Source organism: Pelobates fuscus, chromosome 5, assembly GCF_036172605.1.
Source record: "Pelobates fuscus isolate aPelFus1 chromosome 5, aPelFus1.pri, whole genome shotgun sequence".
Classification (NCBI taxonomy): domain Eukaryota; kingdom Metazoa; phylum Chordata; class Amphibia; order Anura; family Pelobatidae; genus Pelobates; species Pelobates fuscus.
The window spans coordinates 369379228-369404402 of NC_086321.1; the positions used below are offsets into that span (position 1 = coordinate 369379228).

Consider the following 25175-nt stretch of genomic DNA (forward strand, 5'->3'; position numbering starts at 1 on the left):
CACTGACCTGCACACACCTCACAGAAATCACTGACCTGCACACACTTCACAGACATCACTGACCTGCACACACTTCACAGACATCACTGACCTGCACACACTTCACAGACATCACTGACCTGCACACACCTCATACACTTACAAATTTACACACAAACACAGACACAGTTTGCACATTGGGTGCACTGATCATTCACAGACAATCGCATAAACAGACACAACTCTCTCTCACACTCACACACACACACACACACACACAGCTCCTGGCTTGGTATTACAGATCATTGAATCTTCCCATCCTCACATGCAGCTACTGGAGAGCTCAGTGTTGTTTGCTTCTATCTGGTCTTCCCTGGGGGTCTCATCCAGCCAGACCCCCACATGCTTATTACCATAGCCCCGTGTGATTGGAGCAGAGGGAAGGGGGCGTGGTGTGAGTGCAAGCTCCTTGCCCAGTTGATGTTTTGGGCAGGGAGATGGCTTGCTGCTCTCCATAGACCCTGGCACTTCTCAAAGTGTATCTAAAGTGGCCACCTGCTCCCCCTTCCCGCGGGTCATGGCAGACTAGCCCTCAGCAGAGGAGGCAGCCTGTGCCCCATACCCCATGCCTGTGTGGGCACTGAGTGCATGTGGGCTCCCAGGGGACACAGCAGGGCCAGTTCCCGTGGCTCCCACTTGCTCCACCTCCAGGCTGTGTCTGTGGCTATGAAGCACCATGGTCTGGTGTGATCGTGGGGTCCAGATGCTGCTGACCACAGTTGGGGCTTTTTCAGCCTTCAGCCTGATGACCATAGCCATTGGCACGGACTACTGGCTGTACTCCCGGGCTCACATCTGTAACGGGACCAACATCAGCATGGAGGACACCCAGAGCCAGCCCAAAAAGACCAAGGGGGACCTCACCCACTCCGGACTCTGGAGGATCTGCTGCATTGAAGGTAAAGGCAGGAGATGGCTTTGTGTGTGTCTGAGTGTGACATGTGGTTGCCTAGCAACCTGCTGGGAGAGTTACAGTAACACCTGGACAGGACAACTACCTGTGGGACCTACCTGGGGAGGGAGATGGGACATCTCTGTCACCCCAATACCCTGCTACTGGGTAACAAGTCTCAATGAGAATACAGGTCTCTCCCCTGGGATCAGGGCTAGAAATCAAGTGTCTGGATTTTCTATAATAAATATATTAATAAAATAAATGTCTGTATATTTTATATCAAATGTTATATTAACTCTCCACTACAACCCCAACCCCCCCCCCCCCCCCATCCCCCCTCCCCCATGCCTCAAAAAATGGCAGGGGGGCTCCCTTTATGGTAGAGAAGTGCATTTTATTTTAGTAAAGTATAAGGTGCAGCCGTGTGATTATAGCGAAGGTGGGGAGCACTCTTAATATTACAGATAAGTATTGCGTGCACCTCTTCATTAGAGATAAATTTGGGGTGCACTTCCTTTCTTAGAGTGGAGTTTGGGGTGCAGCCCTTTAAGGCAGACGATGTGCCAGGATTGTCATGATTTTATAGGATGTGCTTAAACCTTTGTCCTGAAGGGAAGAGATAAGTGCTTCCTCTCCCATAGAGAATATTGGGGTGCTCCTGCTTTCTTGTTGTGCAGTGTGGGGGGCACGGGCACCCCTTTTATGATGGAGGAGCTGGGGGGGGGCACCCTCTCATTATATCGCGGTAGGTGCTGGGTGGTCGCTGTCCCCAGCCTGTGGTGCTGAATGTGGCTCCAGTGACAATCAGAGCTGGAGAAACCTGCTCTCACATGGAGTGTGAATAATTTAATTCCCATTATTTATTATTTGCCTCACAATATACAACTAGTCTGGCTGTGTGCCGGGGAGCATGGGGCACAGGGCTCCTTAAACTTCACCTTCCACTGAGCCACAGGTCTGACCCAGGATTCTAGAATGGAACCTGGGGAATGGGTATTATACAAGGTGTGGTAGCTTCATATACATTGTGTACTTGTTGTATGCATTGTTATTTTACTATACACAAAACCATGAACATACTGTGTACATGTAGTATATAGACTGGGTGTATATGGTGTATATATACACATACAGGCAGACGGTTTGTGTGCACGAGTTTGCATGAATTACATGTTATACACACACACCGTGTTTTGAACAAAAGATGCAGTTTGTTAGGACTCTTGGCTAATGACAATATGTAGCATACATTGCATAATGACTGGTTTGCAATCTCACACATTGTTCTATTTGTTCAATTATGCTCCCGTACAACACACAAGGAATCATTTTAGAGCACTAACAAGGTCATATGGCAAATCTATGAGGGAAGGGGAGACTGGGTAGAAGAGCTTGCAATTCAATATTCCAGGACTGCAGCTTTGCATGAGATTTATAATCTAGGCTTTCTATGAAACAATAGATTCTAAAAGTATGTTTGATTTTACACCAGATAACCTAACTAAACATTGAAGAACCATTGATCTCACACATTGTCCCCAAAGAGAGATATTGTGTAGCTTAGAAGGTGCTCCTTATCTTTGACTCCATTCCCCCATTGCCTAAATGTATCAGGTCAGGAATCCCCAGATGCAATTATTTTGTGTTTGGGTAGACAGGATAGTTTAATTTATATTCTAATCATTTCCTGGTAACAAAGTGCTGTAAATCCCATTTTATGACCTATTGCTGCATGGCTTCTGTGCCTGGGGGAGCAGCAATAAGCTCCTAGTATTATTAGTTTTTGGATGAAATATAATTTGGGTTCCTGTAATTTTAAAGTGTGAAATTGATGTGTCTTGGCATTCAGGCTGGGGGAAGCCATTTGCTAACCATTTCTCATCTTGAACAATTCTTGAGAAGTACAGCGAGTCCTATGTGTATCGACAAATACCTTCCCCCAGCTCAGCTTACACAAAAGAACATGAAATGTCAAATGTTTTGAGTTCTGCTAAAGTATTGGATGTTTTTATAACTAATAACATAGTTGCATGAAATCATACATGCGCCTGCCTCTTCTCTATTTAAAGCACTGAGTCACTTGATAACAAAATATACATTGTATAACTTGTGCGCTTCCTGTTCCACCCCTATACAGTAATGTAACCTGTTAAGGTCTAGGTACACCAGTTAAAGGGACACTCCAGACTCCTAAGGCACTTAAGCTTGTTGAAAACCTCTGTGTGTGAAGAATGTGTGCGCTTTGTTTATCTTGGGAAAAGGACAGATTTTAATAGAAATTTACACTTTTTTAAATTAACCTGGTTACACCCCCCTGGCTTTTCAAACAGACAACAGGTCATGTTACTTCCTGGTTTGGTTAGCTTATTTGCACTGAACTCAAAGGGCAGCAATTGCCCAGAGCACTGCCTTGCAAAGACTTCTTATTGAGCTGCATTGGGAAGCCTGTGATTGGACAGACACAGAAAATATGGGCGGGATTAGAAGGGGAGGGCTTGCAAGGGCAGCAGACAAGAGACCTGCAGTTTTTATAAGCTGTTTTTATATATAACTCCAATGAAAAAATGCATAATTAAATGCTTGCAAGCTTTCCTTTAGGGTTTATCTACTACATAGTGATTATTTTGTATTTGGGCAGTGGAGTGTCCCTTTAAGGTGATATAAATAAAATATACATTCACTCTATACCTACTGAACTTAAAATGGACAGCTGTCACTTCAACAAAATATTTTTAATATAATAATCATTTTATCATATTGAAAGAAAAGATTTTTGAAAAATGAAGTCCAAGAAAAAAAAAAGTTTGAAAAAAATGAGATCAAAACTCATCATTACCTTTAGTTTAGGAACAGGCCCATCAGCCATATACATGCACCTAGGGTCAGACATTGTTTAAAAACCGACCGTTAATCTTTATGGTTTCCCCTCTATCACGCGATGCACAGAACCAGAGAAGACCATAGAGAGTAACAGTCAGCGAACTATGCCCACCCAGCACAGCGTGAGCACATTATTAGCCTAACCCCCCAACATTTCACATGCAGAAAGAGGGACACCTTCGTTATAGGGGTGTGAGTGGGTGTGGCTATGGGCAGGGCTGTTCTGAGACATTTTAGGTGTTTTACTAATAACAAATTACCTGAATCAAATGTGATTTATAACAAGAACAATGTATCTTATTTACACAGACTGATCTCTAAACACATTTATGGTAGTTTAAAGACACATTACTGGGAGTATTATTGCTGTGGAGCTCTGTTATACACTCGGACACATTACTGGGAGTATTATTGCTGTGGAGCTCTGTTATACACCCAGACACATTACTGGGAGTATTATTGCTGTGGAGCTCTGTTATACACCCAGACACATTACTGGGAGTATTATTGCTGTGGAGCTCTGTTATACATTCAGACACATTACTGGGAGTATTATTGCTGTGGAGCTCTGTTATACACTCGGACACATTACTGGGAGTATTATTGCTGTGGAGCTCTGTTATACACTCAGACACATTACTGGGAGTATTATTGCTGTGGAGCTCTGTTATACACCCAGACACATTACTGGGAGTATTATTGCTGTGGAGCTCTGTTATACACCCAGACACATTACTGGGAGTATTATTGCTGTGGAGCTCTGTTACACACTCAGACACATTACTGGGAGTATTATTGCTGTGGAGCTCTGTTATACACCCAGACACATTACTGGGAGTATTATTGCTGTGGAGCTCTGTTATACACTCAGGCACATTACTGGGAGTATTATGGCTGTGGAGCTCTGTTATACACTCAGACACATTACTGGGAGTATTATGGCTGTGGAGCTCTGTTATACACTCAGACACATTACTGGGAGTATTATTGCTGTGGAGCTCTGTTATACACTCTGGCACATTACTGGGAGTATTATCGCTGTGGAGCTCTGTTATACACTCAGACACATTACTGGGAGTATTATCGCTGTGGAGCTCTGTTATACACTCAGACACATTACTGGGAGTATTATTGCTGTGGAGCTCTGTTATACACTCAGACACATTACTGGGAGTATTATTGCTGTGGAGCTCTGTTATACACTCAGACACATTACTGGGAGTATTATTGCTGTGGAGCTCTGTTATACACTCAGACACATTACTGGGAGTATTATTGCTGTGGAGCTCTGTGATACACTCAGACACATTACTGGGCGTATTATTGCTGTGGAGCTCTGTTATACACTCAGACACATTACTGGGAGTATTATTGCTGTGGAGCTCTGTTATACACTCAGACACATTACTGGGAGTATTATTGCTGTGGAGCTCTGTAATACACTAAGACACATTAATGTGAGTATTATTGCTGTGGAGCTCTGTTATACACTCAGACACATTACTGGGAGTATTATTGCTGTGGAGCTCTGTTATACACTCAGACACATCACTGGGAGTATTATTGCTGTGGAGCTCTGTTATACACCCAGACACATTACTGGGAGTATTATTGCTGTGGAGCTCTGTAATACACTAAGACACATTACTGTGAGTATTATTGCTGTGGAGCTCTGTGATACACTCAGACACAGCAAAAATATGGAGCTCCTTGAAAAGAGGGACAGAAGTATTTGGGCTAAAATGGGGACTCTTTCTCCTAAATAGGGACACTTAGGTGGGATGCATTAGACAAGCTTGCACACTATGCAGGACACTAGGTCCATGCAGAAAACCCAGTATGGGGCTGGCTCGGAGTCTGTTAGCCTAGTGTGCGTTCACCCTAGGCCAATGTCCCATTTGTGGGCAGCACCCCCTTTTCCAGGTAGGTCCGTCCATTATGGGTATGAGTAGTGATGCAAGCTGCTTCACTGGCATCCCCACAGGGCCCATATACACTGTCCTAATCTCTGTACCCCCTTCTACTGCAATGTAACCTGCAACGCACTAATTACACCTGTAAGCACCACAGATATAAAATATACACACACTGTATTCCTGTTGCACTTACTATGTATATATATATACACACACACAAACACACACACACGCGAGTGTAACAGGGGTGTCCTCTATTACCTACTTTATATTTGCTTAGCTCAGATTCTCGATTAGCACCTTACCCTTACTCTTTCATACACATACCTGAAAGCTACACAGTTCACCAACCTTCCGGCTTGGGACAGTATGCAACAGGTGACATAATACAGACAATATCACGTAGAGGAATTCTCGCCATCTATGTGAAATGCAAAGTCCCTGGCTGACCTATTTCCTTTGGCCTGCCTAATTACCCACTTGTCTTGGATATTGATTCACATGTACGTTTTGATAGATTAGATGGTTTGACAGACACGTACTTACTACTCCCTACTGAAGATCGTCAGCACTCAGCAGTCCACCTAACAATATAAAAAGAACCTTCCAACAGTGAAACAACAACAGAGTCAGGCCACAAATGTATTTGTCCATTGAAGGTGTTCGATCAAACACTTTAACGATGCCTCTTAGAATGGCAAACTAAATGTACATTTGATGCAATTTAAAAGAAATCTCTAAGTTCTATACATAACAATGTGGGAAATCCGTTTCTACATTGTCACAATTATACAATGACATTTTAAAATCTAGCATGTGTCCAAAATGGTCACTCTCTTCTTTGAGACAACGAGTTTAGAGATTGTCCCATTACTGACCAGCATGTGATCATTTGACTGGACACAAGACAGACTGGGAGTCCCACAGCATCTTTTAATTTATCAAAAACTCCTACTGAATTTGATGAAGAGTTGGAGCTTCTAATTAATACTGGGGCTTCTGAGATAAGTTGTTCTATGAAGAAATAACCTTTGAAACCACTGGAATCCACTTTCTGATTGCCCTAAAATTGCTCTTTGTAGGTTAGATTATGGGAGTTAGATTAAATTAGAGGCTTATTTATTAAACTGGGAAATGTGCAGAAGCAGAAACAAATTAATTGCACCTTTTATGTTGTTTTCCTACTTAGGCTATATTGGAATACAATGGTCGATTCCTATGTCAACCCTCTGGTTTAATCAATACCCAAAAGTAATACAGGTCACCTCAAAGCTATGGGGGGAGAGTAATCATTAAGACACAAAGGGCATAAGGAAAGGCTTACAGTAAGAAAAAAATAAATAAATGGCAGTGCCGCTTTAGAGGACAACGATCTCCTCCAAAATCCTTCTTTCTTTTTTAATATAATAATCCTTTCATTGAATCTTTTAGGCGTCAGTTGTCCTTTAAAAAGGAATTTGCTATAAAATGGTTTATGGGGAAATTAATTAGTCCTTGAGGATGACAGAGTAACATTTGTTGTGTTTCTTTCTCCGATTAACAACGGAGAACACTGTATAATAACACTCACTGTTAATTGATTAATTACAAGATAATTAGAAAGGTCATAAAACCTCAGACTGGATTATGGGCAAGCCAGATGATAATCCCATTCTGAATAGCAACCTGTCATTACCGTGTTCATATTTATTACTTGGGCTGCAGCCTTACACACATTATACATTCCATAGAGCCGTAGCAGCCAGCATGTTGGTTTGCAGTAGTTATTTGAGGACCACAGCTCCTGCAATGCTCAGCCAGCCATAGAAAACTTGCGTTTTCCTTTTACCATGAAATGCTGAGTGTCTCGTGGCTCGGAGATCAATATCTCCTGATCATTAACCAAGATCTAGTCTACACAATATTTGATTAGTTGATCAACCCCTTAAGGACACATGACATGTGTGACATGTCATGATTCCCTTTTATTCCAGAAGTTTGGTCCTTAAGGGGTTAATCTAAACTTGTAACGATACTTTCTGCTGGTAGAAGCACCTCTCCCTGGTGCATGTCGAGAACCATATGCCCTTAGTGGCGCCATGTTCTTGCCCTGAATCCAGAGCACTGATCGAGGGAGGAAGAGCAGTCTGAGAAAAATCCCAGGCGATAGGAAACATATCAGTTCAGCATTGAGAGCTCCTCTGGCTGATTGGGTTGCCATGACTTCAGTCTCAAAGCTGCGCTAACAAACTAATTGAATCAACCGGTATATGAAGCTGAATTAACGAGAAAAGGTCTGATGATTAAGATACTTGCTGCCCCGGCGTTTTTCTCTGAAATCAGCCAGGCACTGGGACTGGGTTCAATATTGTGTTCATCAGAATGTTTTGAGAAACATTAAATTAACTTTTATTAAAATCCCTTTTTTGGGGGAATGAGACACTAAAATGATGCAGATTCACATTTTTTTTTTTTTTTAAAGGGGCAACACAAGGTTTAAGACAGTGGTAATAGCTTCCTTTGGCACACCAAATGTTTGTGAACAATATTTACTAAAGGCTGGCTGAGCAGCATGACAGACACAAAGGCGCACTCCTACACACATTGCAAGATCACCACCACCTAAGACACAGACAGACACACACTGTCAGATACACATAGCCAGACACATACAGACACTGCCAGATAACCAACGCCACAGACACATACAGACACACACTGCCAGATAACCACCACAAAGTCACATAAAGACACACACTGCCAGATAACCAAAACCACAGACACACAATGCCAGATAACCAACGCCACAGACACACAATGCCTGATAACCAACGCCGCAGACACACACTACAAGATAACAACACCACAGTCACATACAGACACACACTGCAAGATAACCACCACTACAGACACTTTCAGACACACACTGCCAGATTACCACCGCCACAGACACATACAGACACACACACAACACCAAAGTCACATACAGACACACACTGCAAGATAATCCCAGAAACACTCCCAGAGACACATATAGGTACACACACACACACACACACACACAAACACACAGCCATATACAGATTGACAGACTCATAGACACTGCCAGAAATACACAGTTGGAGTCAGATATACACTGCCACAAACACACACTTTTACACAAGACCAATCTTGGTTTTAGCCACACTTCTGTTTGCCTCAGGAAGGTGAATTTCTTGGAGTCTAGGGGGAAACAGGCTGAACATTTTCTGTGGTCTATTACATTCACTCCTGTACAGCTTCCTACATGAACTGAAACTGACATCACATCCTTCCCAGTGACAATGAAAGGGAAGTTGTCAATTACAGGGCTCGAAGATGCAATGTGACCATCTGGGCCCCAGATTATGTCCAGGCCCTTAGGCAGCCCCAAAGAGTTTATAACCTAACCTGGGAAGGATGGACATGCCTGTTACGTATTTGCTATGGTGGTGTGTGTGTATAATTGCTATTAATGTAACAAACTGATCCATGGAATGATTTAACAGCCGACATTACAGCACAGAGTGTTTAATAAGAGCTTCCAACATATATATATGTCATTTGTGTTCTGTGTTCCAAAGGGCTTACAGTTATGTGTGAGAAAGCCAGACACACTCCCACAGACGTGACATGCTGATAAATGTCAGTAAGACCAGGTGTAAAGGTAGTGTCCATTTTGTGGATTAAAATAAATTAAACAATAAAAATAAATTAAGTAATGGACATGATTTTTGAAGATTAGAAGTAGGGGTGTCTAAATTCAGCAACACAAATCCCTGTAAAATGTGCTGATATAGGATGAGCAAAACAGTTTATTTGTAAATGTGAATTACTACAATCATTTTTTATTTAGTCTGCTTAAAGGGACACTTTGTCTTCCATGTTAAAATTAGTGTAGAACCCACCGATATTGGGGTACTGTGGCGTAGTGGTGGGCTTAACACAATATGGTGGAACTGAATCCCCATATTTGTTTGCTGAGACAGGTGATTTTTTTTTGGATTTTATTAGAAATAGTCAAACAATTTTTAATAATTTTTCATCTTACAGAGCTAACATTGTTGATACGTCTTGGGGCTGTAATGTTTATATATTTTGCATCTCTATATAAAGCCGTTTTCTTGGCTATTAATAATGTACATTTTTTTTTTTTTTTTTTAAAAAGAGAAAGTAGAAGAAAGGGAAAAAGTAAAGAGGAAAATATCAAGCCCTATAGTAAGGTATTATTTATCAGGATATATATAGATCTCGGCACAGTGTGACTTTATGTTCGTTTTGTTTTTATGCTTACATGGTTTATCATAGACAGTAAATAGTTATTTAAGGTTCTCTCAAGTTGAAGTAAAGATACTAAATTTGGTATGTCGTCCAATTTATAATTAAGAGGATAATTAAGGGTAATAAACTAAAAGATTCAGTATCTTAGAGGGCTAGTACTGTCGAAATGTATTTATTGTTTTATTGTCTATATTTTTTTTTTTAATAAGTCCTGTACTGTCCTGTATTGTCTATTGTGATACATTTTTTTGAAAAATAAAAAAATTAAAATAAAAAAAAAAGAAATAGTCAAACAAATTACAACTGGTTCGTAGTATAGTAGATATTAAATATGACAATTTAACAGCTTGCACTGGTTCATTATATGGTAGTTGCGAAAACAAAAATTGACCTGTTATACAACTATTGGTGTAAAATGAAAGACCACGGTCTGTGTTTACAGTTAAGGGCTTGGTGATACCGGGTTGTCTGGGTGCGTTGGACTGTCTGTCAGCTCGTGCGATGATAGTGTATCTGTGTGGTGTGTGCCAACATGGTAGTGCTGCTATCCGTCTCGCTGTCGGGGCTCCCTATTCGTGGTTACTGTCTCGGTTATGTAGATATGTAGTTTGCCATCTTTTATGTGTGTGTAGGCATGCCGGCAACAGACCATGGGCCCTACTGTATCAACTGGGTTACTAAGTGTGGCATGAAACCTTTTTGTCTGAGTTTGTCTTCTCAGGGGTTTGGGACCCTGTGGCCTTTGCCCTATGGTTGGGTTTTGGCTCCTCCGTGTTAGTAGCCCCAATGTTCAGTCTCTGCAGAAATGCCTTTGGGTCTTCCGATGGAGTCAAGGTCTCCCCGTGGTACTTGTGGCGAAACCAACTTCGCCACTGTGGGCTGGAGAAGCCTGGCTGCTAGCCTCCTGCCCGCTGACTATGGCCCCTGGACATATTGCACTTTAAAGACTATATTTGGGCATGTACTAATTTATATTGCTGCTACTGGCCCTTTAAAATCAGCGATGGACATTTTGGGACTACTGTCCCTTTAAGACTGTGAAGCATATCCTATTGTACTGCCTGTATATTGTATATGTATTTATGTATGCAGTTTACCTGGGTTATATATATGCAGCCTTCATCTGATTGTTCGGTAGAATCACTCCATTCCTTGTATTGAGGAAACTACCGAACAACCAGACCACCCAGGGCTAAGTGTGCCTCCAATTACCGTTTGCAACAATGTTGCAAACGGGTAATTGCAATCAGTGCAGTGTGGTCTTTGTCCTCTGGGTGGCCGCCATTCAGGAAAACCAACACGTGGCGGCGGCCATCTTTAACTACCGAACAGCGGTGTTTTGCCGTCGAGTGTCTGGAACTGAAATCGGACACTCGACTAGGCAAACACCGCTGAGACCTCCAGACTTCCAGGATTTCGTATGGAAACTACCGAATGACCCGCCGTTCGGTAGAAAGAACCCCACAAACAAGGGAATTCATTCAAACCCTCTCCAGGCTCTATAACACAGGCAATTCGCCTGTTTTCATTCCCTTGTTTGTGACCGACCGCAGGGCCAAAATGCATGGAACTGTTTTCGGATACTTTACCCATGCGGTCGGTCAAATCTTTGGAACCCCATATCTCACGAACCATTCATCCGAATTACTTGAATTTTGGATATGTTGTCCCCCTGAATAAGGGCTATCCAGCGATGCTGGATTTAAAGGTGTACCCCCTGTTTTTGGGGTACATCCAGGAATTGGGGAAAAGGGTGTACGGTATAATTATGTTAAGTGCTAATCTAAGGGGAGGAAATGTGTGGGAGGTACATCCATGTGATTGGTTAAATTCATCCTCCCCCTGGGAGTGTCCTGTATGTACTTGTTTGTAATAAAAGCCAGACTGGGTGTCCCAGTCTTGAGTTCCTGCTTAACCCTCAAAATGAAGTGTCGTCTCGTTCTTGGGGGGGATTGGATTGTAAGCTGACTGCCAAGAGTGTAAGCCGATCGTATGCTTTTCTTGTTCAGCTGTTCCAGTTCGGAGTGTTATTTCGTATCCAGCTCGTGAGTTCTGATGTTCTGCAGTAGCTGTGCCTGTCTCTAGAAAAGGGGATTATCGCCTAAACTGATTTTTCCCCTTTTATGCTGAAACGGTCCGTTACAGTACTATTAGTGATCCACCCCCCCCCCCCAGTGGTACCGGATCATTGCATCTCTGAGTTGCTTGTCTCTTTGCTGTCAATACTCCGAATGGTAAGTCACCATATATGGACACAGAGGCGCCTTCATAATTGACTGTTCCGAGGGCTCTGGATCTTGGCATAATGGCGGTTCTTACTGCAATGTCTCTGGTGGTGGCGATCACATCTCTCGCGACTCCCTGTGGGGCAGTCGCGGCTTTACAGATTCTAAAGGCCACGAGTATTAGGTCCTTGGCGTAGTTTCTGGCGAGAAGTGATGCCACCACCCCCTGAATGTGAATGAGTAGGGCCTCCTCCCCAACCGTTTCTGGCACTCCTCTCACCCGTACATTCTTCCGTCTGTGCCTCGTTTCCAAAGTAGTCACAGATTGCGAGAGGTCTCTGACTTACTGGGTCAGTTCTTCCACTTGTCTCTGGGTGGTGAGTATTTGCTTCTCATGGGTGCTGTCCTTATTTTGTACCTCTGCGATTTTGTGTCGGTGCTCCCTTATTTCTGTTTTCGCCTCTTTCAGATCTGCTTTCCAGACCTTGCGGATCTCTTGAATGAGGTCTTTCATGTCTCCTTTGGTGACCGGTGAGGAATCCTCTTATGATTCTATGTCTGATACCTGGTCATTCGACTCTAGGGTTGTGAGTAGCTCCCAGTCGTCTTGGGATGCCACAGAGTTTTCCTCCACACCGGTTTGTCGGTTTGGGTTCGGAGCTCCTTAGACACACGTCCTAGCACTCGCGCTGCCGGCCACACCCCCAGAATCCTCAACACGGGTGATTTTAAGTAGCCTTATGCAATTTAAAACTCTATTTTTGTGTGTGAGCAGTTTCTTAATTTGTATTTTGTATAAATGTTGGTCTTTACGGCAGCATCACTGCTGAGTAATGTATGTTGCAGGTGGTCCCCCTTTGCCCCCAATTCCTTGTTTTTTGTAGTAATTTATCTTTAAACTACAGTAAATGTATTTAGAAATCAGTCTCTAAATAAGATACATTGTTCACGTTTTAAATGACATTTTAGTTGTACAAAGTGTTATTAGTAAGTGGCATACAATTTCTCAGGACAGCCCCGCCCCTGGCCACCCTCCTCCACCCCACCCCTAAAATGAAAGTGTCCAATCATTGAATTCACGCCAGGCTTCCTTCCAATCAAGCAGGTGATCCCACTGATGGCGAGCCAAGAAAGGCAGTATTGTCCTAGTGCCTCGAGTTTAGTGCAAGCATGTCTAATGAATTTTTTTGGGATATTTTCCTGCTGTCTCCAAAAACTGGACACCGGGGAACAAACCTGTAATTGGATACTGAAATCAGGACTGTCCTGCTGAAATCGGGATGATTGGGAGGGCTGTTTTCAAACAATTTTAGATAATCTACAGTTACAGGTCTCTGCATCAGGAAGAAGTGTCAGGATCCAGCTTGTGGTATCTACAAACAACACTAACATTTAGGATACAATCGCTCTAGAACATAACATTATGGGGGGAGGGGGCAATAAAATGGCATAATTAGGAAAATCACTCTTTGGCCTATTTAAAGGAAAATGCCCATTGGGACCATAAAAGCCTCTGGTTCAGAAGTATTAGCTCAAAAGGCCTAATGTCTTCAATGCATCCCCAGATACAGATGGATTAGGAGAAAGTGATTTATTAAAAAGGGTTTAATCTGATTTCCTTTCAGATGCTGTCTTACGAAAGCCTCTGTATGTCCCTGCTCACCGCCGGGTGTGTTTGAAGGCAATTCTGTGTTTTAATGGCTGTAGCCGAGGTATAGAGTCCTCCATCTTGTGTGAAATACTTTCATTCTGAAATGGTGTTGATACCTGTAATAAGTGGGCAGTAGAATCTCTAATTATCCTGACTGTTTATTCTGTAAACAGGCACAGAAGGCCAATCAGACATTAAAAAAAATTAAAATATTAAAAGTGTATAACTGCCTTAACTGTGACTTACATGAGACTGACATACATGAAACACGCAGAACAAATAAATGTCATGTCTGATATTTTCACAAGGCAACGATTTCTTCCGCACTAGGGTTGTCTAATGAACCCCAAAGGCCGATTATATGCTGCTTCTTAAACAGCCCCCAGACCTCTAGTAGAAAAAAAATAAAAAAAGATAGTTTTTCTTAAAATCCATAATTCATTTACTAGCATCCAGCCCCTAAATCTATGATCTGGTATGATTTGGGTATGGACAAGGCGACTTGAACACAGATATTTTAATGAAGGCTCGAGAAAGTGTGGGATGTCACAGGGCATGTAATGTTTTTAGTGTTGGGAAATTTTCTTGATGAATACCAGTGTGGCTCCAACATGTTGGGTGGCGCTGCATAACATGCAGTAATTAGTAATATAGTAAATTAAAGGAACAGTTCGGGCACCATAACAATGTCATCGAACTTCAGTTGTTATAGTTCCAGGAAGTCTCTAGCGCTTCCTTACCAGTAGGGTTTAAACGGTTCAGGAATTGTTTAACAGCAAAGTCCTTCCGCTTCGGAAAATTCTTCATAACGGAAGGCTCGGAGAACATCAGGCAGAGGCACTGCTAACTGGCTTAGAGCTGACCGCTATAAGTCAATCAATAGCTCTCCATTCATAAAAACAGCTTTAAAATGTACACAAAATTTTCAAGCCGGTTTTATTAATGGGGAGCCACTTATTGGCTTAGAGCGTCAGCAGACCACCCTAAGTCAATCAGTAGCACCATTGCCCAACGCAAAGTACAAACTTTGTGGTTAAATTGTTTGTGAATGGTTTAACCCCTAATGGTAAGGACACCCAGGCAGTAAAACAACTTAATTTTGAAAAAGTCATGGTGCCCAGAGAGTTTTCATTTGAGACACACAGAGGGATGTATATACTTTCCTATTTCTGTGTTTTTATTAAGGAATTTAATTGCCAGATTGCATCCTCCTGCCAAGACGCACACACCCCCGGCAGCTACCTGATCTAAAAGAAAATATGATTCATCAGACCAGGCACTCTTCTTCCATGGTCTAGTTCTGACGCTCATGTCCCCATTGAAGGTATTGATGCTTCTGAAGGCTATACAGTTCTTCAGACAGTTCCATTCTAGTAAAAAAAATACTCAAGCAGGGTTATATTGTACACTAAAATGTGAATTGTAAGTAAATCCAAGTTAATTTCAGATATCATTCCATAATAGCCAAACTGAAAGCTTGATTGACTTATCAGATTGGTTATTTGGCCTATCACTTGAAAATCCTGACAATTCACATTTTACTGAATAACTCATTATCCAGGAAGTCCAAGAACACCTCTTGAAGACAGAATAAAGAATTAAATAACTCACACCATTAAACACCCATTTATAAATTAAATAATTATTTTGAAAAATTTAGGTGGTTTCCTAAACAAATAAGATAGAAGACTTTTTTTTTTTATGGACCCATCTCTCTTTTCAGCCTATGTAACTATGCACACAGACAGTAAATAGTTAACAGCAGGAGGTGACCATGGTATTTTTTTGGCTGTAATTAGCAATTGCGTAGGGCAGTAGGCCGCTGCACGAAACCTCAGTCGGAAAAACCATGTCAATATACATACACATTGAGCCAATAATGACCTAGAATGATCCAGAATAACCAAGACTTCTTCAAATTCTCCAACTTTTACTCTCATCTATAACTTAATAGGATGAAAAGTCAAAAAATAAATGTTTCCAATTTAACCAGAAACTGTGAGTAGTTGCAATGTTTGCTAATGGTTCAAGCACCCCCGTAGTGTACTGGCAAGAAATGAACATTGAGTAACCAGCATGACCAAGCTCCCCATCTCACCGCTCTAGCCGAACATTATGGAGGATAGATCATCGCCTTCTCCCGGAGCAGTGCAGTGAAACATCTCATATTTCCAGACAGCTCTGTGTCCGCCAGTTCGCCACGCTGTACGGATATGCTTTATTCATGCGACTCGCTCTTTTTTTTTCTTGGCTCATTGCGAGGCTGGCTCCAAGTCTTCAAGTAGATGGATGGGGGTCGGTGGGGGGTTGTTTGTCAGACGAATGTATTTTTATTCAGGTTTTGCATCAAATGATTTCTCTAAATATTTAAAGCTTTCTGGTAACCAAAGAAATTCACTTCTACACCAACGTGTCGGGAAATCTGACATGACTAAAAGGATTTAAAGTATGAAAAACGATGCCTTTTAAAAAGGATTTAGCTCTCATTTTTTTTTTTTTTTTAATTCTTTATTTTGTTGTGCATAGGTTTTCAAACAAGCATGTGCTGCCATTTCAGTGGTAACAAGCTTATATATATAATGTTAAGAGAGGCAAATACATGGCATAGGGGTAAAAAGCACATTTTCAGATAAGGAGTAACAGGAAAAATTAACAGTTAAGTTAGACACAGTGGAGTTGGTCTAGCTGTGTGTGGTAGTCGGTTAAGTAGTCTGTGTGATACGTTGCAGTCTACTGTGGGACTAGCTGGTTGTGGTGTGGCTTGCATGCTGGGCAGGCGTGGTAGTTTAAAGGCCCTACAATGGCTTCTGTCAGCGGTATGTCTGGGTGGTCGTTGCTCTCAGGAGGGGCATCGTGGGTGTTTTTTAGGCTCCCATGCTTGTAGCTATTCCGCTGTGAGTGTGGTAAGACGGGTGCGTGGGCATTATGATAGATTCTGTTGTGGTAGGGCTTTGGGCAGTGCCGTGGTGTTGTGCTCTGCCTCTGCATGGAGATAAGAGGCCCCTGACCGTGGGGTGGCAGGGGGCAGGAGGTGTATGCTTGTGTGGACTATGTGTCCTGTTGGGCGTCTTCTAAGGTAACCAGTCTTAGAGGTAGTATGGCTCAGGTAGTGTCAGTGGATTAGTCAGCTCAACAGATAAAGAGATATCAACTTATAGTAAAAGGCTTAATAAACATGAAACAGTAGCGTAATATTGGAGGCTTTCTCCTTCGTTGGGATGAGGATGGTGTGAGCCATCAGTCCGTCTTAATCAAATCTTGGGTTTTGCCAACCGGTTAGTATTCATGGGCCCCCAGTCCACTTATTCCTGGGGCGTTAGGAGAGGCGGTCATGTGTTCTATGTGTTCTCCTTGGCGTTTCGGGGTCTGTTGCGGCAAGCCGAGGGTTTTCATATATTTGGAGGCTTCCTCAGGCGATGAGAGGACGTGTGTTGTCCCTGCGCGGGTAACTTCCATGGAGCCCCCTGCTCCCCACCTGTAGGCAATGCCTGCAGCGCGTAGCTGTGTTGCTGTTGGTCCGTATGATTTGCGCCACAGTAGTGTGGCCCTAGATAAGTCCTGGTATAAGGTCAGCTCTGTGTCTTCGAAGGGTAGTGGCGTTCGTTCTTTAAGCGCCGCCATGATATGGAGCTTGTCCTGAACTGAGACGCACCTTAAGATGACATCTCGTGCTGCCGGTGATTTCAGGTGAGTGTAGGTTGGGAGCCGGTAGATTCCGTCTATGGCGATTTTCTTTGCAGCTGCGTGGGGGAGTATGCTGGCCAGGAGGCGCCTTACGTAATGAGGCAGTTCTTCTGCTGTGATTGTATTTGGGATTCCCCTAATTTTGATGTGCGTTCGCCTTTGTCAGTCCTCTATGGTCACCCTTTTGAGTGCCATACGTTTTTGGTGATGTTGTATAGTTTGTACCTGTTCATCCAATGTTGTCAGGTGTGTTTTAACCTCCCCCACGTCTTGTTCTGCAGTTGTTACCCAGTCTGTGACCATTTGTACCTCTGTCTTGAGGAGGGCAGTGTCAGCTGCTAAAAGCCTATGGATGTCGGCAAGTAGGAGTTTGAGATCTCCCTTAGTGGCTGGTGCTGCATCTTCAGGGGAGTCGGGCTGCTGTATCAGCGCTGTCTTTGTGGCCTGGGGGGTCTCTTGTCCCCTCTGCTCTAGGTGGGGAGTGTGAACTGGTTCCTGCTCTTCACCCGCGGGCATGGGAGCGGGGCGCGGCGGCGCCGGGCGTTGCAGCAGCGCGCCGATATCCCTTCCGTCAGCCGCTGGAAGTTTTTGTACAATACCGCCAAATAAAAGTCCCAAAAAAGTCCAGTAAAGTGCATTTTGCATTTTGCACTTTACTGGATTTTTTGGGGACTTTTATTTGGCGGTATTTTTATATTGTGTATATGCTGTGGTGTTCTGCTGCTTTTACATTTTGGCCATAATTGCGGTACTATACTACGCTATATTCTGCACATATATCTGCCTATTTTTGTCCCGTAATATTAATATTTTATTATTTAATAAATCCGTATTTACTCTTGGATCCGTGGAGTCTGGGTTCTTCAACTGGAATTTACCGAAAGCCTGGATAGGCACCCAAGAGCGAAGTACATAGAGCCTATGAGGCTCCATCTTTGTGAGTTCAATCCTCATATATTACAATTGTTTGTTTTTACCTATATGGAAAGCACTATGTATGTCCCATTTGTTTTACAGATGTAACCACCATACCTATATCTGCAATAGGTGGTATACTCATTTTACTTAGTATATCTTTTTAAGTGGGTGTGAATTATTCTAATTGTTTCACTTTATCTTTAGGTGTTAAGGGATTACACCTTTCTTTCACACTTACTTTTATTGTTGGAAGCGCCTACACAACTGTATCCCTAGTGTATATTTTGTTTGCACTTCAAATAACTGAAGTGCTCATGGTGCTTGGATCAATTGTTTAATATAAGAATTGATCCCATCACTAAACGCAGTGTACGGCGACCTAATGGAACATAGGAGGAAACCCTGTGGAGGTGGGGGGCTCCCTGTGGGAGTGTGGCCCATTGAAAGCTTGCGCGACTATATACCTATATACACGGTTCTTGCCGATGGAAAATTACGGGATTTCTCCTCATTGCTGGCAGACAGGCCGCAGACACCTCTTTTCCAGCTCCGATACCTACAATTAAAACATTACCACGCCTCAATACCACACAACGAACGTTTATGTAGAGACCTTACATGGTTCGAGAGACTCTGCGACCAGGGGACCGTCCTCGATCATGCACTATCGGCGCTGTACCAACACCTGCTGACAGGAGGCACACCTACCCTGATGGCGTTTAAACGGCAATGGGAAGTGTAACGGATCCACTGGCACCCCGACTGGGTACCTCCGTTGAAAGATGCTCCTAGCGCTTCCAGAGGACTCCAAGCACTCCACCAGACACCATAAGCACCGCAGGCTGCAGCTATCTCCCTTCAGAACGAAGCAGGAACAAGCTCTTACAAGAGCTCAGTGATTATAGCAAGGGAATATGGCTAGCATAGCAATCCCTTGTAGCAGATTCCCCCAATAAGAGACAGGACTCAAGTTGAGGGTAAAAATAGAACTCTCTGGCTGCTAGCTTGCAGCCCTTTTTATTAGGTGCTCCCATGAAGGGGAGGGACACACACAGTAACGTACATTAACCAATCACACAATAGTTACATCCCACACATAGCCCTCCCCTCTACCTGTAAACTAATTATCTGTACACACAGGAAAATACAATTATCATAGGTAGGGAAAATACAGTTTTTACACAACATTCATAACTCCCAAAATATACATCACATTCGCATAAAAATACATATTCACAATCAATCCATTCGGGGGGAACAACATACTCAAAAATCATACGAATTGGACCAGGGGTTCAAAAGTTAGTACAAATGTGCATTTGACCTTCTGGAAGCATGGTTTTCCCAGCTCAAACTAGTTCCCCAGAATCCTCTATCCTGGAGACAATGGAGAAGCTGATTTAATTATATCCAGGGACAAACACAGCCTCCATTAAGCACATGTTACCAGCAACCACCAAAAGACATAAAAATACATAACTCCTGTTATACTAAACAGAACCCCCACATTCAACCCATCCCCAGATGGCTTGGATCTGAGCGCTCAACATATCCAAACAGCGCTCAGATGCCACAAACACAGTTCAAACGCCATGGGGTTTAAGTTTCGTATGGGCTGATGAGAGGGCCCATAATCCAGGGGCAGCCCAATAACCCACAGTATGCCCAAATACCGTGCATAAAGGGCCAAATCGCCCAGGGACCGTAGTCACAGGGTAAGAGGCGGGCAAGCAGCCCCCTCCAAAACACAGTGGCGAAGTGGCTTTCGCTACAGGAAGGACAGCTGGGGAGAACCATCACCACTCGACAATGGGATTTAGCGTTGCTATGGCAACATAAGAGCTCTATGAGCTACTACTACCAGGAGATGAACTACAAACTCATTTCCCTGTGGTACAGGACGCCGGTGTTCTTACACCGTATTAGTTCATCCCACCCCCCAGATTGCTGGAGATGCCAAGAAGACCGAGGCACGGTATACCATATCTGGTGGGAATGCAGAGTTATTGCCCCCTACTGGGACCTGATCAAAAACACGGTAGAGCTTATTTTGGGAGACATACCGGACTGGAATGCGGAACTGGCCTTGCTACACATCTCCACTCAGCCCATTTCCGTATGCAAGAAATCGATCTTGTGACACCTACTTAATGCCGCCAAGGCGAACATCCCAGCCCATTGGAAGGCGACCACGGTAACGACTAAACACGAATGGATACGCAGGGTGGAAGAGATCCAGGGGGCAGAAGAGGCCCATGCCACCATCACAGGCAGAGGAACCAAGCATGCAGAAATGTGGGCTCCGTGGTTCCTATACATTGCCAGATACCGACAGGAAACTGACGCTCGAGGGAGTGCTACTCAGATTACGATGCTCCCCCCCCCCCCTTAATTCCTCTCTCTCTTTCTGTTCTGGGTTGTTAGGAGATCGGCTCGCCCGGGTTCGGCACTGGTAGAACCATATACAGAACAGGTAGTAGACGACGTACGAATTATGACAGACGGCAACACCAACCGATAGTAATTCTCGGACTGAGACCTGATGTGGAACGCTGGTCCCTGTTTACTAGCCCTGCTTCCGGGGATGTGTTCCACCATGACTGCTACGCAAAAAGGACATTATGTACTCCCTGATGCCCCGATTGACAGGTGCATCCTCTAGGCACACATAACACAGTAACTCACCGCCGACAGGACGCAAAAACTGAAGCGCTCCCATGGCACGGGGTAAAACTGATGATATAGGGGCTGACAAACCTAATGTACAACTCTCGAGCTCCGCTACGGGGGATGGACACGGGGGTCGGGTAGGCTCCCGCTACTGATACGGCTCTTGCAAAGGGGGTACTCACTAGTGGGGGCTGCGGGTGGAGGAATGGGGTTCGAGGGGTGAAGAGGAATGGGCGGATAATCTCAGCAGAAAAGGATACTTAAGCATCATAATACTGATAGCCGCCCGCTTAATATACACCCTAGACGCTGCAGAAGCTTTAATTCCGATACACGGGTATACACACCCGACCCGACCCAACGAACCCCCCGACCATGCACTGATAGCATTCTAACTTTCCTACTCCAAGTCGGCTGTCACACAAAGCGAGAGTAATTGGCCCTCCCCCTTATGACTTGTTACTGCACGACTCACCCTGTGTTCCCGCAGCGGTGACTGTATATATGTTAAGCTAGCCGTGCGTAAAACGAATGGGTTACAAATACAAGCAATGTCTGACACCTGAGTGACAGTATGTCGAAAATATGCACAAGTACGTATATTCCCTGCTCTGATATGGGACTGGATTTATATTATCTTATATTATTACTTAAAACATGTGTAATTTTATTGACTATTGTGAACGAAACGAGTGCTACGACCTGCTATGCATACTCACTTCAATAACCTAGTATTCGGATACTTGAACCATACTGTAACATGTTAAGTTTAATTGTGTTCTATTGATTTGTGAACCTTAATGTTTATATTGCTATCATTTGGAATTTACGCGTTCCTTTTCTGGCCTGCGAGCCAACCTGACACTATTGTTACACTTCAATAAACAGATTTACGAAAAAAAAAAGAATTGATCCCATCCCTTTACCCCTTTTCTATTCATGCCATCATTTCTCGTTTTACTTGCATCATTCTCTGTCCAGTAAAATAAAAAAATAAAAAAAAACTGCCTAAAAGAAGACTTTCAAAAACAAACATAACAAAACTAATCTAAAATGGAATAGCTGCAACTGTCCTGGGTATGAAAGAGACAGACACAGATAAACTAACATAAAATAACATCTCAGCCAGGGACAAGGTGAAGAGGGCTTCCTCTGTTTGTGAGACAGATAGGCTAGTCAACCTACGGCACTCCAGACGTTATGGTCTACATCTCCCATGAGGCTGCCTACTCCTGGCCTAGATGGACATAATAATAATAATAATAATAATAATAATAATAATCGATAGTATTGATAGTTACCTTAGCTAACGTGTTTAAAATTCAAACAAAAACAACAATATATGTGAACACAACCCTTTGAAGAAAGTGTATGGTTCAAAGACTTCCCTTAATATTCTAGGTGAAGTTTCCCGGTAAATCCCCGAAGACTTCCTCTTGTCTTCAATAGATATATGCACATAGGATAGGGGAAAATCTGCTAAATACAGACACAATAAAGAAAGATAGGGGAAAATCTTCTAAATACAGTGTTTAAAATTCAGTAACAATGAGTGTCCTGTTACCCTAGCTACAAAGTACTTGTCAGCGAGCAACAAGCGTGTTCTGTAAATGAGGATAAAAATCAGCTATTCTACTTTTCAAATTCGTAATCATGTTTGGGATGAAACCGTTTCATAGTAACCTGAACTGACAGCTATTAAAATCTGTGTCAAACCCAATGAATTGCAATATGGTTGCGATATTGTTTCCTATAATAAAAACACAATGTTACAGCAAAAAAAAAAAAAAGGGGTTTTCTCTGAAGAATTATTGATGGGGTGCTTGAACAAAATATGGTGATAACAAAACCTAAAAAAAAAAAAAAAAAAACACACAAACAAAATGTAATCCTTACTCATTGCACGTTCAATCTATTACCGAAACAGCAGGTCTCAATTCTTTTGTGCTAAAATATGGAATGCAGAAGGGAGGTGATGCAGGAGGGAGGTTTTGGGGGCCTGGAGCCCTGATTGTGTTAGGTCTTTACAGGTGGTAGCAGTATACTTTTTGATACTGATTCTTAAAGCAGTCACCTGATATAAAAAATATCAATATTATAGTGCTATAATGGTCCTCCAGGCTACTAAGGGGAAGGGGCTGGTCTTCCCCAGGTGACAGACAGGGTGAACTGGGCAGAGGGGCTTGTCTGTACGCCTTCTCCAATTAGTATTGTGACAAGACAGGATTATATTTAATACTTAGCAATGCAGCATGCTGGTTCATGGAAATCACATAGCTGGCAAGGCGTGCGTACGAGCCCTTGGTTGGGGGTCTTCAAATTTTGCTTTCGGGCTTCAGGGAAAGCTGAAACACTCCTGAATGCCACTAAAATGTATCAAGCGTTGTTTGAGGGGTGCTGTAATGACACTGCACTCCAACAAAAGCAATTCCTACACCATTCCTAAGGGGGTGCATATTCAGCATTGCTGTTCGGATTAGCACCAGATGTAATTAAGGATTAATTTAAGAGTTGGGGGACTTCGGGCTAGGGGGGTATTGCAATCAGAATGCAGGCAATGCTTAAGAGTGATGTGATTTGTAGTCCACAAAAGTTAGTCACTGTGCTTCACCTCCACACTGTAACAAGTACCCCACGCTGTGCTGATAGGTGTCATTATAAATCAATGTATCAAAACAGCGCCATTATAGCACCCCTACAAAGAGGATCTCCGTTTAAAAGTCAACATTTTTACAATTAATCCTAAAATACACGTCAGAATGGCTTTGGCACTTTACTTTCTGTGGACCATGCTTCCCAAAATGAATGGCTAGCATTGCATCATGGGAAATGTCACCCACCACAGCTGTAATAGGAAAAGGTTAGCAATGACAGATATAGGAGATGAAGGGACATGACGAGAGGATAACCGAAGGCATCTACGTACATAAATTTTTTTTTAAAAAAAAAGTCGAAATCAATGCTCCTAGTGGTATCAGGGCCCCCGAAAGAACAGGCCAGCAGCCTTCAGGAAACGCCATGTTTACGTGGTGTAGCTATCAGCTCCCAGAAACATTTAATAATAAAAACTGGTGTCAATTCAATTCAATTGTATGAATGGGAATCAATCGCAAACATTAATGCAGAAAGCCCCCAGAATGGCAGGTCCCCCCCCCCCCCAGAGCACAAGACCGAACAATAAAGATGTCAAAAGTGAACCCTGAGGCATTCTGGGAATCTAATATACACCGCCAGTCCTGTAGTCGTGGAAGAAATGCATGGTTTTCTGTTGTGGGTTTTTTGTTTTTTTTATTAAGGACCTGAGGGATTAAGTGGCATTGTCTATTGGTATTATGACATCTCCTTCACTCGTGTCTATCAAGCAATGGAGGATCACATAATTGCTTTGGAAAAAAAAAACAAATCAAATGCTGGTGCAATTAGAGCGAATGTATGTGGGAGCGAGGGGTGGGTGTGTACGCCTGTTTGTAAAACACAGCTAAATAATTTATAATATTCCTTAGCAATGAGCAATACACACAGATTGCTTTTAATGGTTTTATTTAGTTTTTGTTTTTACATTTGCTGCTGGTGAATAATTGTGAATTTAAACAGGAAACGAGAAGAGCATTGAACGAGACATTGTGAGAATGCGGTCAGTGTAATCACCGACAAAGAAATGATCAGTCTATAATTTTAATGGTAGGTGTATTTTAACAGTGAGAGACAGAATAATAAAAAAAATAAAAAATCCAGAAAAACGCATGTAAAAAAAAGTTATAAATTGATTTGCATGTCAATGTGTAAAATTAGTATTTGATCCCCTATCAATCAGCAAGATTTCTGGCTCCCAGGTATCTTTTATACAGGTAACAAGCTGAGATTAGGAGCACTCTCTTAAAGTGCTCCTAATCTCAGATCGTTACCAGTATAAAAGACACCTGTCCACCAGCAAACCATAAATCAATCAGATTCCAAACTCTCCACCATGGCCAACACCAACGAGCTGTCCAAGGATGTCAGGGACAAGATTGTAGACC

General features: G+C 42.9%; 1 protein-coding gene across 1 annotated transcript in view; it reads left to right on the forward strand.

The window, feature by feature from the left end:
- Window positions 1–325: 325 nt before the first annotated feature.
- CACNG4 (calcium voltage-gated channel auxiliary subunit gamma 4) overlaps window positions 326–25175 on the forward strand; it is a 55448-nt gene continuing 30598 nt past the window's right edge. The window contains exon 1 of the mRNA XM_063453387.1: window positions 326–938. Within this exon, the coding sequence (XP_063309457.1) occupies window positions 716–938 (223 nt within the window). The 5' untranslated portion in view covers window positions 326–715. The remainder of the gene's footprint in view (window positions 939–25175) is intronic.